The sequence below is a fragment of the Tupaia chinensis genome, unplaced genomic scaffold, assembly GCF_000334495.1.
Source record: "Tupaia chinensis unplaced genomic scaffold, TupChi_1.0 Scaffold000146_1, whole genome shotgun sequence".
Taxonomy (NCBI): domain Eukaryota; kingdom Metazoa; phylum Chordata; class Mammalia; order Scandentia; family Tupaiidae; genus Tupaia; species Tupaia belangeri.
The window spans coordinates 15,947,372-15,961,988 of record NW_006159616.1 but is presented as its reverse complement, the minus strand read 5'-3'; the positions used below and the strand labels follow the sequence as shown (position 1 = coordinate 15,961,988).

The 14,617-nt window shown below is 42.5% G+C and overlaps 1 protein-coding gene across 2 annotated transcripts in view; it reads left to right on the top strand.

The window, feature by feature from the left end:
* The first annotated feature begins 1,176 nt into the window (after positions 1-1,176).
* The window catches only part of PARK7 (Parkinsonism associated deglycase), a 23,723-nt gene continuing 10,282 nt past the window's right edge, over positions 1,177-14,617 (top strand). Inside the window, exons 1-5 of one of the 2 annotated variants that reach the window (XM_006145381.3) lie at positions 1,177-1,279; positions 2,303-2,414; positions 5,175-5,276; positions 8,394-8,453; positions 9,654-9,723. In XM_006145381.3, the coding sequence (XP_006145443.1) occupies positions 2,325-2,414; positions 5,175-5,276; positions 8,394-8,453; positions 9,654-9,723 (322 nt within the window). In that variant the 5' untranslated portion in view covers positions 1,177-1,279; positions 2,303-2,324. Of the gene's footprint in view, positions 1,343-2,302; positions 2,415-5,174; positions 5,277-8,393; positions 8,454-9,653; positions 9,724-14,617 lie in introns of both variants that reach the window. The other variant, XM_006145380.3, reaches the window with a different exon arrangement.

Sequence of the window (14,617 nt, the reverse complement as noted above, 5' to 3'; positions counted from 1 at the left end):
GAGTTATTCTCTAGGCTGTGTGTATAAGCCTTTTTAATGCAGTGCTGTCTGTACAGAAAATGATCAGAAATAACCTGTGTTATCAGTGAGTCACCAGCAAATAAATTATGGAGCGTGCCCACAGCGGCATATGGTCTATTTGAATAAATGAAAATACGAGGAATTTCTTTTTGATATGAAAAGATCCTCCAAGATATCCACTTACTAAGAGTGGGTGGGTGGAGGAAGTGCAGAACAATGTGTATATATATATGAGATAGAGGGTAAATAATTTGTATCGATTTGTGCTTGCATAAAGAAACACCCAAAGGATGCACAAGGAATGAATTGCAGTAACCAGTAGGAAATAGAGGCTGGTGATGGAACTGGTTGGAGAGGACAGGGATAATGTTTATCATCTTGGTTTTTGAAGCTAGTGAAAATACTGATATTTGAAATAAGTTTTTTAATAAAATAATGTAAATAAATCTAATCAAGTACTTATTAGGCCTACACGTTCAGCCTTGTTGTAATCCTGTGGACGCAGCAACAGCGTCAGGACCTTTAAACACGAAGGAGAGAGAAACCAACAACCCCTTAAGTTACTGTGTGTGAATAAATGCTCCGCAGTCACTTGGGTTCAGGGGCCAAGCATTGGGGAGAAAGGACCAGGAGAGTCCTAACAGATCTGAGGTCAAAACAGGAAACTATTCCAAGAAAGAGGAACAATGTAAAAGGAGACAGGAGTGCATTGGAGGAAAGTGAAGGATGAATCTAATAAAAAAATACAGTTTTAGAGGGACCAGCAGGTGGTGTGGTGGTTAAGGGGCTGGGCACTCCCACATGGCCAACCATGGTTCGAGTCCTGGTGGTTTGCCTCCTCACTCTCTACCCTACCCCCCCATGTCTCACTCTGGTCATATTAAAAAAATAATAATAAAATGAAAGAATAAAATGAATAAATAAAACTGAATACATAATTTTTAAAAATACAGTTTTAAAACAAGGCACAGCCACTCGAGATGCCAGCATCGCCTCCGGGCTGCGCAGGGAGCGGGTTAAACAGCGAGGACAGGAGGGTCGGTGCCCGCGCGTCAAGCCGCAGGACCCCCATGCTGCTGGGCTGCCCCAGGGGAAATACACTGCGGAAAGGCCGCACCCCGCCGCCGTCCGGGTGGACTCGGCCGGATGTGACGCAGCGTGGCGCGGGAGCAGCGCGAGTCTGCGCAGTGCGGAGCCGAGGGCTCCGCGGGTGCTGCGCGTGCGTGCTGGCGTGCGTACCCGTGTAGTCTGGTGTGGGGTGAGTGGTCTCGGTGATAACGGGCTGAAGCTCCTCGTCTGCGGGAAGAGGCGTGGGGTGCAGGTCAGGACCCCTGGGAGTGTGGCGCGCGCCGGCAGTGACGCACCGGGGGCGCTCGGTCTCCCGCTGGACGGTGTCCTGCTGGACCCAGCCCCGGTGCGGGCCCTGGGCAGGGAGCAGCTCTCGTGCCACGGAAACGGGCTCACCCCTCCCGGGGGTTCCGGGGCTGTGCGGACTCGCCCGGTGTCCTCGAGTTTGACGAACACGCGTTGTCGCTTAAGCAGATCCTGGGACTTTTGACCTCCCGCATTTAACGCTGAAGCTATCAGGGTTTTCTGCGTAGTATCTCACCGGCTCAACTGTTAACTAGTTAACCCTCTGTTTAACTCGTCTTGTTAAAGTCTGTTTTGCACGGATGGCAAACCCCAGAAAGTAGGCAGAACAGTTCAGAACCTCATTCAGCGGCTGTCTTTTACAGTGAGAGAACTACGTGCAGAGAAGCTAGTTGGGTTGGCCTCTGTGAGGGGAATTTCCATCTTAATCATAAAAAATGGCATTCACATACTTAACACTCTTAGCCAACCCAACCCACCCAAAATGTTAGTACAATTATTGGAACTAAAAAAAAAATCACCTCTAAAATGCTTACAGGCTAATCGCTAAAGATTGTGTAGTTAAGTTTTTGCCCGTGGATATATATATATGAAAATTATGAAATGCAAGACCCACATACTTGTGTTTTAGAAAACTTCATTTGAAATATAGTATTAGAAATCGGTTTTACAAAAACATGGTAAAAGAAAATCAACTAACTCATGTTAACCTCACTGCGTTTTCATCTTAGAAACAGAAGGATTGAAACGCTTATGTAAACCAGCATTAACCTGAAATGCTTTTTTTGGTATATTCAGTTTTGTTTGTCAGAACCTTTTCCTGAAGAAAGGTACTTTCTTAACAACTTAGGATATTCCATAGTTACAGTGAAAGTTGTTTGAGGTTTTTTTTCTTTTTTGTTTTTTTAAGTCTTAAAAAAAATAACATAAAAATGGCTTCAAAAAGAGCTTTGGTCATCCTGGCTAAAGGAGCAGAGGAAATGGAGACGGTCATCCCTGTAGACGTCATGAGGCGAGCTGGGGTAAGTGCCCCACTGTTTCCTAGTCCTCTAGTTGTAAAATTGTTGGAGTTTTGAAAGTTATCTTGAAAAAAAAAATGTGAGAACTGTTTTAAACATACAAAAGCACACATTACATAATATGCACTTGTTTACCCAGTACTCACATTTAATACTTCGTTAACATTTGCCATATTTCCTTTAGGCCCATTTCTTATAGAACAAGTGCTTAAAAAAATACAGTAGAAACTCTTTGTAAATTTCTTCAATCATGCCCCTTCCTCCTTCCTTGGAGATAAGGGCTGTCCTCACATTGGTGTGTATCCATCCCAGACATTTCTCTAAAGCAGCAGTAGACAACTGGAAGGTTGGAACTGTTAGAATGGTTCTCATTCTCCACGTTTTTATATATTCTATATCTGTGTAAATATATATTTATATAGATAGATAGATAGATAGATAAACGGCAAGCAGATGGTGTGGAGGTTAAGGCAGTTCGGTCCCGCCTGGCTGGCTGTGCACTTCAAGTCCCTGACCGATGGACTTGAAAAACATGCTGGGTGCATGTGTGTGTGTGCCCAAAATCCTAAGAAGAGAATGGGGGAAAGTAGCATCCTATTGGGGATGCCTTCTCACTTTCCCTCTTTCTCTTTGTCTCTGGTGAGTGCACACACCATTTAGCAAAAAATAAATAAATAAATAAAAAATAAAAAAGATGTATGTTTCTAGATATCTAGATACGTAGATATAAAATGATAGCAAACACTTAAGTAGCACTGACATGTGCCAGGCATCATGTTAAGCAGTTAGAACAACCCCTACAAGTTAGACATTGTCTTCCCCATTTTATGGTTAAAGAAACTGATGCACAGAGACCCTAAATAATGGGTCTATGTCACAGAGTTAGTAAGTAGGGGAGCTAGAACTCACACCCAAGCATTCGGCCCCCAGAGTCTGTTAACCTTATACTCTTCTGTTTTTCAAAAATGAAGGTCCATGGGAACCAGCAGTTAGTGTAATGGCTATGTCGCTGGACTCCCATGTAGTCAACCGTGGTTCGTGTCCCGGACCCGGTGGCTTAAAACTCACGCCGGGCGCGTGTGCGTGCGTGCCCAAGATCCTGAGAGGAGAATGGAGGAGAAGGGATTGCGGCGTGACCATCGCCCCTGGGGAGTGATTTCTCGCTTTCTGTCTCTATGTCTCTGTCTGTCTGGCGAGCGCACGTGCCCTATAGCAAAAACCTCTCCAAAAAAAAAAATAATAATGAAGGTCTATGTAGGTACAGTATACTCATGTAAAACTGCTGATTAGGAGCCAAGCAGTCATTTCATAGTTAGGAGGGCTGGGTTTCCTATGGCTAACTGTGGTTAGAGCCCCACACCCAAAGGCTTGGAAAAAAAGAAAACACTTGGCACGTGTGTGTGTGTGTCCCAAATCCCAAAAGGAGAAATGGAAGAGAGGGGATTGTGGTGTGGCTGTCCCCCACCAAAGGGTGGGGGGACTTTTATACTTTGTCTCTCCAGTGAGCATATGCACCCTCTGGCAAACTAGAGAGAAGAGAAAAGAATCATTTAAAAATAATAATAAAATTGCTGCTTTGTATTGTTCTGTGTGAATATGCCACAGTCTGTTTATCCTTAAAATATTGCAATGCTATAATATTTCTTATAGATTTTCTGATGCAGGTATGTCGAAGTTTTTTTAGACACAGTAAAGAAGGAATATAGAGTGCCAGCAGGTTGCATGATGGTCATGGTACTAGATCCCACATGACTGAGTCTGTGGCTGGAGTCCTGGACCCAGTGACTCGAAAAACAAGCTGGGCACCTGTGTATGCATGCTGAAATCCTGAGAGGAGACTGGAGGAGAAAGGATTGCAGTGTGACCATTCCTCCTGGGGCCAGGGGTGGGGATGGTGATTTCTCTCCCTCTTTCTCTGTCTCTCCTACAAACACATGTGCTCTGTGGTAAAAATCTAAAATTAAGGAAAAAAAAAAAAGACTGTCTGTAACTAAAAATGGAATTGCGAAGCCAAAGTAAAGCCCCAGCTGGCATCACTTTTCGTTTTTTTTTTTCTCTTTTATGATAGAATGCTGTGTGAGAGAGAATGGAAGAGGAAGGCACCCTTGAAAGGGTTTTGTCACACCAACTCTCCAGCTTGTGAGGATCTTAGGATCCTAGGCACTGGCACACACCCTGTGCGTTTTTCAGACTCGCCCAGGTCTAAACTGTGGTGACCATATGGCGTCCAGTGCTGCAGGGTCCTAGTGTTACTGCTGTGCCCCAGCACCTGGACCCATTGCTAGATTGCTCTACCAATTTGTAATTCCACTAGCAGTGTAAGAAGATGCCTATTTTTCCAATAGTAGCTGTTGGTATTGTCATCTTAAGGTTTTGCAAGATTAAGTAGTATGTCATTGTTTTAACTTGGCATTTTTAGCTTAGAAAAATACTTAGACATTTAAATGGCAACAGTAACCTTGCCCGAAGGGTTATTAATAGGATGATGGTATAATTTATCACCCACATCAGAACACTTGTAGCCAAAGAGGTATTCTAACCAGACAGAGTGCCAGGACATCAGCTACAGATCGGGACTCTTGCATTACATGTTATTAAATGTATTTAATAACATGTTTTATTTTTCTTTTAGCTTAAGTTTAGTATGGTTTTGTTGCAGTATGTCCTGCCAAATTATTTTACAGCAAAAGGTAGCTGTGAAAATGTTACTCTTAAATTTATGTTTCAGTGTTCTTAAATATCATGATGACATCTTTCTCTTAGATTAAGGTCACTGTTGCTGGCCTGGCTGGAAAAGACCCAGTGCAGTGTAGTCGTGATGTTGTCATTTGTCCTGATGCCAGTCTCGAAGATGCAAAAAAAGAGGTTTGTTCTCCATACTTGGAATTATTCTTTCATATGGCTTCTTTGTATCTTGAAGTTTTTTGACTCTAAGAGTATTTTAAGAAAATAATATGGTTGTGTGTCCTCCCCACTAAACTAAAGTAGAATTCAGTTCATCTTTCTATTCTGTATTCCTAGACCTTGGAACTGACGTTAAGCATGTTATTAAGCACTAACATGGGTGGCCGGCTGGCTGGCTGGTGGGTGAGTGGATGGGTGCTTACATGGATGGCTAGATAGGAGCATTGTTCTTCCATCAGTATTGGGCTTACACAGGTATCCTTTGCTCCTGTTACAGCTTTTTCACTGGTGTATGGGAATTAACTGCCACTTTTCCCATTATTGTTCTTTTTTTAAAAGCTGCCTTTCACTTTTCCCTTTACAATGATAAAGATATAGTTATATGATTCATTTAACATGTAACAACTCACACTTGGTTGGTGATCACATTAAGAGAAGAGTAAGATTCTGTTGGGTCATCAAAAAAGTCATGATGCATTTTTGCATAGAAAACAGAAAAATACAGCATGACTTTTCTGATGACCCAGTACTTGAATGTGCCACCTTTTCAATATCCTTAGAATTATGATTCTCATCTTTAAGGGCAGTGGACATTTTTAGAATTCTATTGGGAACTGGAATTCCTTTCCTCAGAAACATGCCCACCCATGGGCTCTTTTGCACACCCTATCGTAGGGTCAGACCTGGCAGGCCAGGGTAATAAGAGTGGCCGTACCTTCTTGGAGCAGAGACAGGGCAGGAAAGGAAATGGAACCAACACCTGAACTGTGCTGAAGGTCCTGGGTAGGATTTGAGGACATGCTAGGCTGTTCTTATAATAGTGGTCACCGTTTCTATGTATGTATTGTTCAGTTTAGATTCTAAAAGGAGTGAAAGAAATTCTTTATTTCTTATATTTTCTTTTTGTTTTTTCTGTTTTGTTTGGTTTTACAACAACAGTAGAGTGTTTATGGTCTAAAAAATCTTAAAAAGTATACATTACAATAAATGTGTGCTAAACTTTCTTTTTATAATTTGCTTAACTTTTTTTTTTTTTTTTTAGAGGTTTTTGCTATAGGGGGCCTGTGCTCACTGGAGAAACAGAAAGTGAGAAATCAGCCCATGGTGTGGGGGGATGGCCACGCCACAGTCCCTTCTCTTCTCGTCTACACTTGGGATTTTGGGGCATGCATGCACATGTGCCCAGCATGAGTTTCAAGCTGCTGGGTCCAGGACTCAAACCATGGTCAACTATATGGGAGTTCAGTGATGTAACCATTACACCATCTACTGGTCCCAACAACTACATTTTTTAACTCATTTAAAAACCTTAAAAAATTGTTAAAGCATTAAAAAAAGAAAAAAAGAATTATTGGACTAGGAGATGGCTTAATTGTTACCTCACTGGATTCCCATGTAGTTGACCGTGGTCGAGTCCTGGACCTGGTGGCTTAAAAAACTCTGGCCAGGTACATGTGCGTGAGTGCCCAAGATCCTGAGAGGAGAATGGAAAAGAGATTCGGTGTGGCCACCCCCCCGGGGGGTGATTTTTCACTTTCTATCTCTGTGTTTTTCTCTGTTTCTCTAGTGAATCCATACACCCTATAGCAAAAATCTCTCTTAAAAACAAAAAAGAGAGAATTGTTAAAATAATTGCTATTTTGTGATTTCAGCAAATTGAGTTTTAGGATGTTTTTGTGTTTAGAATATTAAAATATTATGTCATCACCCACCCCCAGTTTCATTTTTCATGAATGTTAGATAAAACTTTTTCTATGCCTTCTGCTTAAAATTTTTCTTTGAGTTGTTTAAATTGCTGTGTATGTTCTTGTGGAGAATAACTCACACTCTGCAGGTGTTACCAAGTCAAATGTTAAGTGTCCTGTTCTCACGCTCCCTTTTCCTTCCACTCCACCCCACTTTGCTCCTGTTAGCTCTGGAGAAGCTCCTTGGCTGTGAGTTCATATATGTATATGGGATGGGCCATATACGTAACATTCATTCATATATATGTACATTTACATATACAGATGGCAGTTCCCCATTATCCACGGGGGCTACATTCCAAGACCCCATGGGTGCCTCCGACCCCGGTTACTACGAACCCAATACTGTATGTTGCGTTTTTGCCTGTTCACACATACCTCTGATAAAGTTTAGTTTATAAATGAGGCACAGTAAGAGATTAACAACAATATAAAATTGAACAATTATAATTATATACTATAATAAAAGTTAGGTAGGGACTGGCAGGTTGTGTAGTGGTTAGGGCTCTGGAGTCCCACATGGCCAACCCCAGTTTGAGTCCCAGAGAAGGCAGCTTGCTTTCTCATTTTCCCTTTCTCGCTGTCTCTCCCTGGTCAAATTTAAAAAAATTTATAAATAAAATTAAATCAAATAAATCATTCTTTTAAAAATAAATGAAAGTTATGTGAATGGCGTCTGATTCTCACCCATCCCCCCAAATATCTTACTGTCCTGTACCTCAGGTAACTTAAATGACAAGAAGTGAAACCACACATCAGGGGGGACTACTGCATACTATGTGATTTTTTGTCTTTTTATAAGAATGAGATTATAGGGACCAGCAGTTAGCGTAATGGCTATGTCGCTGAACTCCCATGTAGTTGACCGTGGTTCGAGTCCTGGACCCGGTGGCTTAAACTCATGCCGGGCACATGTGCATGCATGCCCAAGATCCTTAGAGGAGAATGGAGGAGAAGGGATTGTGGCGTGGCCATCCCCCCTGGGGGGTGATTTCTTGCTTTCTGTCTCTCTGTCTCTCCCTGTCTTTCTGGCGAGCACACGCACCCTATAGCAAAAACCTCTCCAAAAAAAAAAGAATGAGATTATACTACACCTGCTGCACCGCGACAGGTTACTGTGTCCAGGCTTTCTGCATTTTTAGCTCATTACAACAACATTCCATCATATGTTTATAGCTGAGTTTGACTCGTCTGTTGACAGATATTTAGATTATTTCCTTTATTTTGATTGTGTTATACATTTAAAATATGAAATGTTCTCGAACTGTCACTTTAATGCACATTTGAAAGGAAATGTTTTCACTTTCTTTTTTTATTTCTTAAACTGTTACAGGGACCATATGACGTGGTGGTTCTACCAGGAGGTAATCTGGGTGCACAGAATTTATCTGAGGTAAAACTACTCATTTATACTCTGTATAAAGCTGTGGGGGCAAGGGGACTCAAAAGAGAATTTCAGCTGCTGCCTGTGTTCTGTTGATTTTGTTAGTATCTAGACATTTTGGGGAACAAGCCATTAATAAAATAGAAACAGCTAAAATTAACACAATAGTGTTCTAGCCTTAATTGAAAAAGCATTTCTAATAATGTTTCCTGTAGACAAAAACTAAATTGGTGGAACAATGATTTTTTGAATGGATTCTTGAATACAGCCCAAAATAAGACTGCGTAGTTTTCCTTCCCCCAACAGCAGAGTGATCCATTTTGTATTTTGTGAAGGGTTAAGCACAAATAGGTCAAAGACTGGCTGTCTATTTGATAGTCGGGGATGAGGGGAGGCTGCAGGGGCTAGAGCCGCCAGTGTGGATGAAAAATGGCACCAGAGGGGACCAGCAGTTGGCGCACTGGCTGTGTTGCTGGACTCTCATGTAGTCAACCGCGATTCAAATCCCGGACCCAGCAGCTTAATCTCACGCCAGGCTCGTAGTCAACCGCGATTCAAGTCCCGGACCCAGCAGCTTAATCTCACGCCGGGCTTGTGTGCCCTGTGTGCCCAAGATCCTGAGAGGAGAATGGAGGAGAAGGGATTGTGGCATGGCCAACCCCCCTGGGGGGTGATTTCTCGCTTTCTGTCTCTCTGTGTCTTTCTGGCGAGTGCACGCGCCCTATAGCAAAAACCTCTCCAAAAAAAGAAAAAAAAAATGGCACCAGAGGAGGCTACTCCTGCTTCACTGAAGCCTTATGTATTTAATCAGCCTGGGTGGGAGGGCACGAGCAGGCAGGGGCAGGGTGACAGGGTCATTTCCTGCTGCAGTGTATTTCTCACTTTGCCATCCCCGAATACCATATTGTTTCCTCCTGTTTCTGTCCCTAGAATACATAACAGCCAGGATCACACATACCCAAGGGAAATTGCTTTTTTCTTACCATCTTTATACATGGAGGGGTGACTTTCTCTTACAATAAATGCCTCGATAGGTTTAAGAATACAGATGCTTTATGCATTTGATCACTTTCATACTACAGACTCAGAAGTATTGTTGGAAGATAGGTTGTGACGTAAGCCAAAATCCAGTTCTACTGAAGTTTCATAGCAAGGCATTGCTCTGTGTCCGAATGATAACTCAGTGTATTTTTGGTATCCGTCCACTAGTCCGCTGCCGTGAAAGAGATCCTGAAGGAGCAGGAAAAGCGGAAGGGCCTCATAGCCGCCATCTGTGCAGGTAATGTGCAGGAACCACCTGTGTTCAGGGGTAGCATTCGGCGCAGGGTGGCCTTTTGACTTAAGGTTTTGTTCCAAGTGGTTCTTCCCCTTCACAGACCATGAAGGGCATCCATATTTTCTTATTTAGTTTGGGTGGCATGCAGCTGGTGTCATTTCAGAAATGAGCACAATTATTCTGTTCTCTGCCTCTCTGTGTCTTTGGTCTACATTCTGTGAAACTTAGTGTTTTCCCTGTTTGGTTGACCTCAGAGGAAAATAAGGCCCTCTGGAATTCGGTAAACAGCTTGTTACAGCAAATCTCTATGCCAGAAAGTCTTTCTGCCAGCACTCGGTCAGCAAGAATCTGTCAGACATAAACAGAACCGCACTGCCCTGTGCTTGCCCTGCAGATTCAGAAGCCCCGTGGTGCTTTCTGCCTGCTTCTCGGGTGTTTTCTCATTTTTCCCTTGAGCGATCTTGGGCACTGTATTATCTGCCATATCATTTTGAATAAGGTCACTTGATACTTTAAAGATGTCCTCACTTTTTTTCAGATTTAGTACTACTTTGTTTTCTGATGTTATCTGAAAATTTGTTCGTGTGGTTCTAACACCAGACGACATTCTGTTGTCTTGTGTTTTTTTCTGTAATGTGATTTCTCCCAGTGCCTGCCTCATTGGAGGTCTTTATTAAATGTTTGTCAGAACAGCAAATGAACAAGCGAAGGACTGAATGGACGGTTTGAAAAAACATGACATGTTGATGCTTGGTACAAATACGCTTTCTAAAAGTTGTGGCCTGGGGACTCGGCATTAGAGCAGTGATTCTGAGTCCTTTCAGTGGGGTCGTAAGGTCAGAGCGGATACCGTTAGATGTTATTAGCTTTGTCCTTCTCGCTCTTGCAGGAGCACATCAGAGTGTGGTGAGGCCCTCATTCAGGGATGACATGTGTGCGCGTGTCATGTATTTTAAAAATTTCTAATTTTATGGACTAGCAGGTGGCATGGAGTTCAAGGTGCTAGACCCTACATGGCCAGCTGAGCAGTTCAAGTACTAAACCTGGCAGCTTGAAAATCATGCAGGACCAGCAGTTAGCGTAATGGCTATGTCCCTGGACTCCCACGTAGTCAACCGCGGTTCGAGTTCCGGACCCGGTGGCTTAAACTCATGCTGGGCTCATGTGCGTGCGTGCCCAAGATCTCGAGAGGAGAATGGAGGAGAAGGGATTGCGGCGTGACCATCCCCCCAGGGGGTGATTTCTCGCTTTCTGTCTCTCTGTCTCTGTCTGTCTGGCGAGCGCTCCCTATAGCAAACACCTCTCAAAAAAAGAAAAAAAAAATCACGCCAGGCACATGTGCATATGTGCCAAAATTCTAAGAGGAGGATGAAGGAGTAGGGATTGCAATGTGGACACTCGCCCTGGGATCTCGTTCCCTCTCTCTCTCTCTTTCTTTGGCAAGCACATATGCCCTATAGCAAGCAAAAAAAAAAATTCTAATTTTACTTTCTAACGTGGCACATATTGAAAAATGCAGCCCACATAAGAGCCAAAGGGATCCTACAGTTTAAATGTTTGAGAACCACTGCATTAGAGTCTGGGAAATACAGCTGGGTGGAGTCCTTGGGTTCAGCCAAAACTTGCTTCTTGGGATCAGCAGTTAGTGTAATGGCTATGTCTTTGGACTCCCACATAGTTGACCACAATTCCTATTCCTGACCTGGTGGCTTAAAACTCACGCCAGGTGTGTGTGTGCGTGCGTGCGTGCCTAAGATCCCGAGAGGAGAATGGAGGAGAAGGGATTGCGGCGTGGCCATCCCCCCTGGGGGGTGATTTCTTGCTTTCTGTCTCTCTGTCTCTCTCTCTCTGTCTGTCTGGCAAGCGCACGCACCCTATGGCAAAAACCTCTCAAAAATAAAAAAATCTCCTTGACTGCTGTGGGGCACAGGGATTTTTTTCTGCCAAAGGACCCTGCAGTCACTGTAGGTCAGGCAGTGGCACCCGACTTTGGGAAGAAAGGTCCTATTGGTTTGTTAACTGACTAGGCTGCTGCTGTGAAACCAGCCTCATTCTTAGGTGCTTTGGCCAAAGGAAAAAAGTAAGGACTTTGTTCCCTTATGGCTCTGCTGAAGTAAAACCATGGTCAGTCTGTCCTTCTGTGTCACTAAGGTAGCAGAATTATCAGCCACATCTGGCTCACTGTTTTGTCTAGGCACGCGTGAATGCTATGCTAAGAAGCAGAGATCTATAATTTAAGTAGACATTAAAAACACGTAGCACTCTAGCGGTGTATTTATATGGTTGGATATCCTGTGCCACTATTCTGAGTGCCATGCCAATAAAAAGAGAAAAAGAAAGAAAAAACTGTGATACTGAGCTGAGTAAATTATAGTAACTCAGGTGTGAAATGAGGGTGATGGGGATAAAGGAATGATAGAGAAGATTCAGATTTTTTTCAATTGCCAGATGGCCCATGCATTCACCAGAAATAGAGAGTGGGAAAAGGGAAAAAGGAGACCCCTCAAAGGAATATGCTCACACTACAGTCCCTTCTCCATTTCTTACCCTTCAAGATTTGGGGCAAGCATGCACACACACTCAGTGTGTTCAATGTGATTTTCAAGCCGCCAGGGCTGGGATTCAAGCTATGGTTAGCCATTTAGGATCCTCTTTTTTTTTTTTTTTTAAGAGCAATTTTTGCTATAGAGGGCATGTGCTTGCTGGAGAGACAAAGAGACAGAAAGTGAGAAATCACTCCTATGAGGGATGGCCATGCTGCAGTCCCTTCTCCTCTCAGGATTTTGGGCATGTACACACCCTTGTGATGGGAGTTTTAAGCCAGAACTTGAACCATGGTTAGTCATGTGGGAGTCAAGCAACATAACTATTATACTATCTGCTATTCCCAGATCCAACACTCTTAACCACTAGGCTACAGGGCTAGCCCAATTCAGAATTTTAAAAAAATATTTATTTAATTTTATTTACTCATTCATTTATTTTTAGTTTGATGAGAGACACAGAGAGAGAAAGAGGGAAAGTGAGAAAGCAAGCCACCAGGTCTGAGACTTGAACCATGGTCGGCCATGAGGGAGTGTCCAGCACCTTAACTACCACGCCACCTGCTGGTCCCCCAATTCAGATTTTTTAAATCAGCAGACAAAGTAAGATTCTTCCAGAGTTTTGCAGTTAGAAATTTGAAACTGGCTTTTGAACTGAAAAATATCAGGTGAGCCTCTATTATTGCGTAAATGGAAAAGACAGGAATTAGAAGGGAGACTCGTGAGAAGATAATAAAGTGAGACAAAGCATAGAAAAAAATCAGTAATGTTTTTGTCAAAAGTCATAGAATTCTATTTCACCAGTTCGGTCTTATGTGATTGACCTCTCTTTTGTTGAAGTTGCAGTGTTACTGTGGTCTGATCTTTCCGTTTAAATCCTGGAAGTTAACATTCAGCATTATTATTGATATTCGTGGGCTTGTCCCTACCATTAAATTGGCCATTATCTTGGTTGATTTTTGTTCTCTTATTTCTATCTTCAGTTTTCCTGGATATTTCACCAGTTCGGTCTTATGTGATTGACCTCTCTTTTGTTGAAGTTGCAGTGTTACTGTGGTCTGATCTTTCCGTTTAAATCCTGGAAGTTAACATTCAGCATTATTATTGATATTCGTGGGCTTGTCCCTACCATTAAATTGGCCATTATCTTGGTTGATTTTTGTTCTCTTATTTCTATCTTCAGTTTTCCTGGACTAGCACTCCCCTACCATTAAATTGGCCATTATCTTGGTTGGTTTTTGTTCTCTTATTTCTATCTATCTTCAGTTTTCCTGGTCTAGCACTCCCTTCAGAACTTCTTGAAGAGCTGGTCTGGTGTTGGTAAATTCTTTCAGGTTTTGTTTATCTGAGAATGTTTCTAGAATATTATCTGCTGCCTGGCATCAGAAATTGATTTCTTGTGGGGCTTTGTGCAAATAACAGACCAAACTGAGACCAAACTTATTTATTTATTTATTTTGCAAATAAGTTAGTTTACACCTCTCTTTAGTAAAGAAGGGAATGGAGAGAGAAAAAAATGTTTCAGAAGAAAACTACAGTGCACTTGTCACTAGATTCTAGCTTCGTCCGTATTTTTAGTTTAATTAAGATCTTTTGTGAATCAATAAATGATAAAAATAAAAGTCTAGTATGAAAGGGTGAGAGGAGAAAGGGAAAAAAAGTAAAAGTACGTATAATTGACAAAATGAGAAGCTATTTTGCTGATGATAATATGTATAGTAATATCCTTGTCTTGACTGATACGCATGGTATTCATGCTGGAAAAGTAATGTTGTACACTGTAAGGATATATATGATTAAATGTAAATTTTAATAAAAAGATAGGAGGTCCGCTGCGACTGCAGGATGGGATTTGTTAAAGTCATCAAGAATAGGCCTACTTTAAGAGATACCAAGTAAAATTTAGAAGACGACGAGAGGGTAAAACTGATTACTATGCTCAGAAATGCTTGGTGATCCAGGGTAAAAATAAGTACAACACACCCAAATGAGGATAGTTCGTGTAACTAACAGAGGTATCATTTGTCAGATCGCTTATGCCCGTATATGATAGTCTGCACAGCTCATGCACATGAACTACCAAAATACGGTGTAAAGGTTGGCCTGAGAAATGATGCTGCAGCATGTTGTACTGGCCTGCTGCTGGGCCGCAGGCTTCTCAATAGGTTTGGCGTGGACAAGATCTATGAAGGTCAAGTGGAAGTAACCAGAGATGAGTACAATGTAGAAAGCATCGATGGTCAACCTGGTGCCTTCACCTGCTATTTGGATGCAGGCCTTGCCAGAACCACCACTGGCAATAAAGTTTTTGGGGCCCTGAAGGGAGCGGTGGATGGAGGCTTATCTATCCCTCA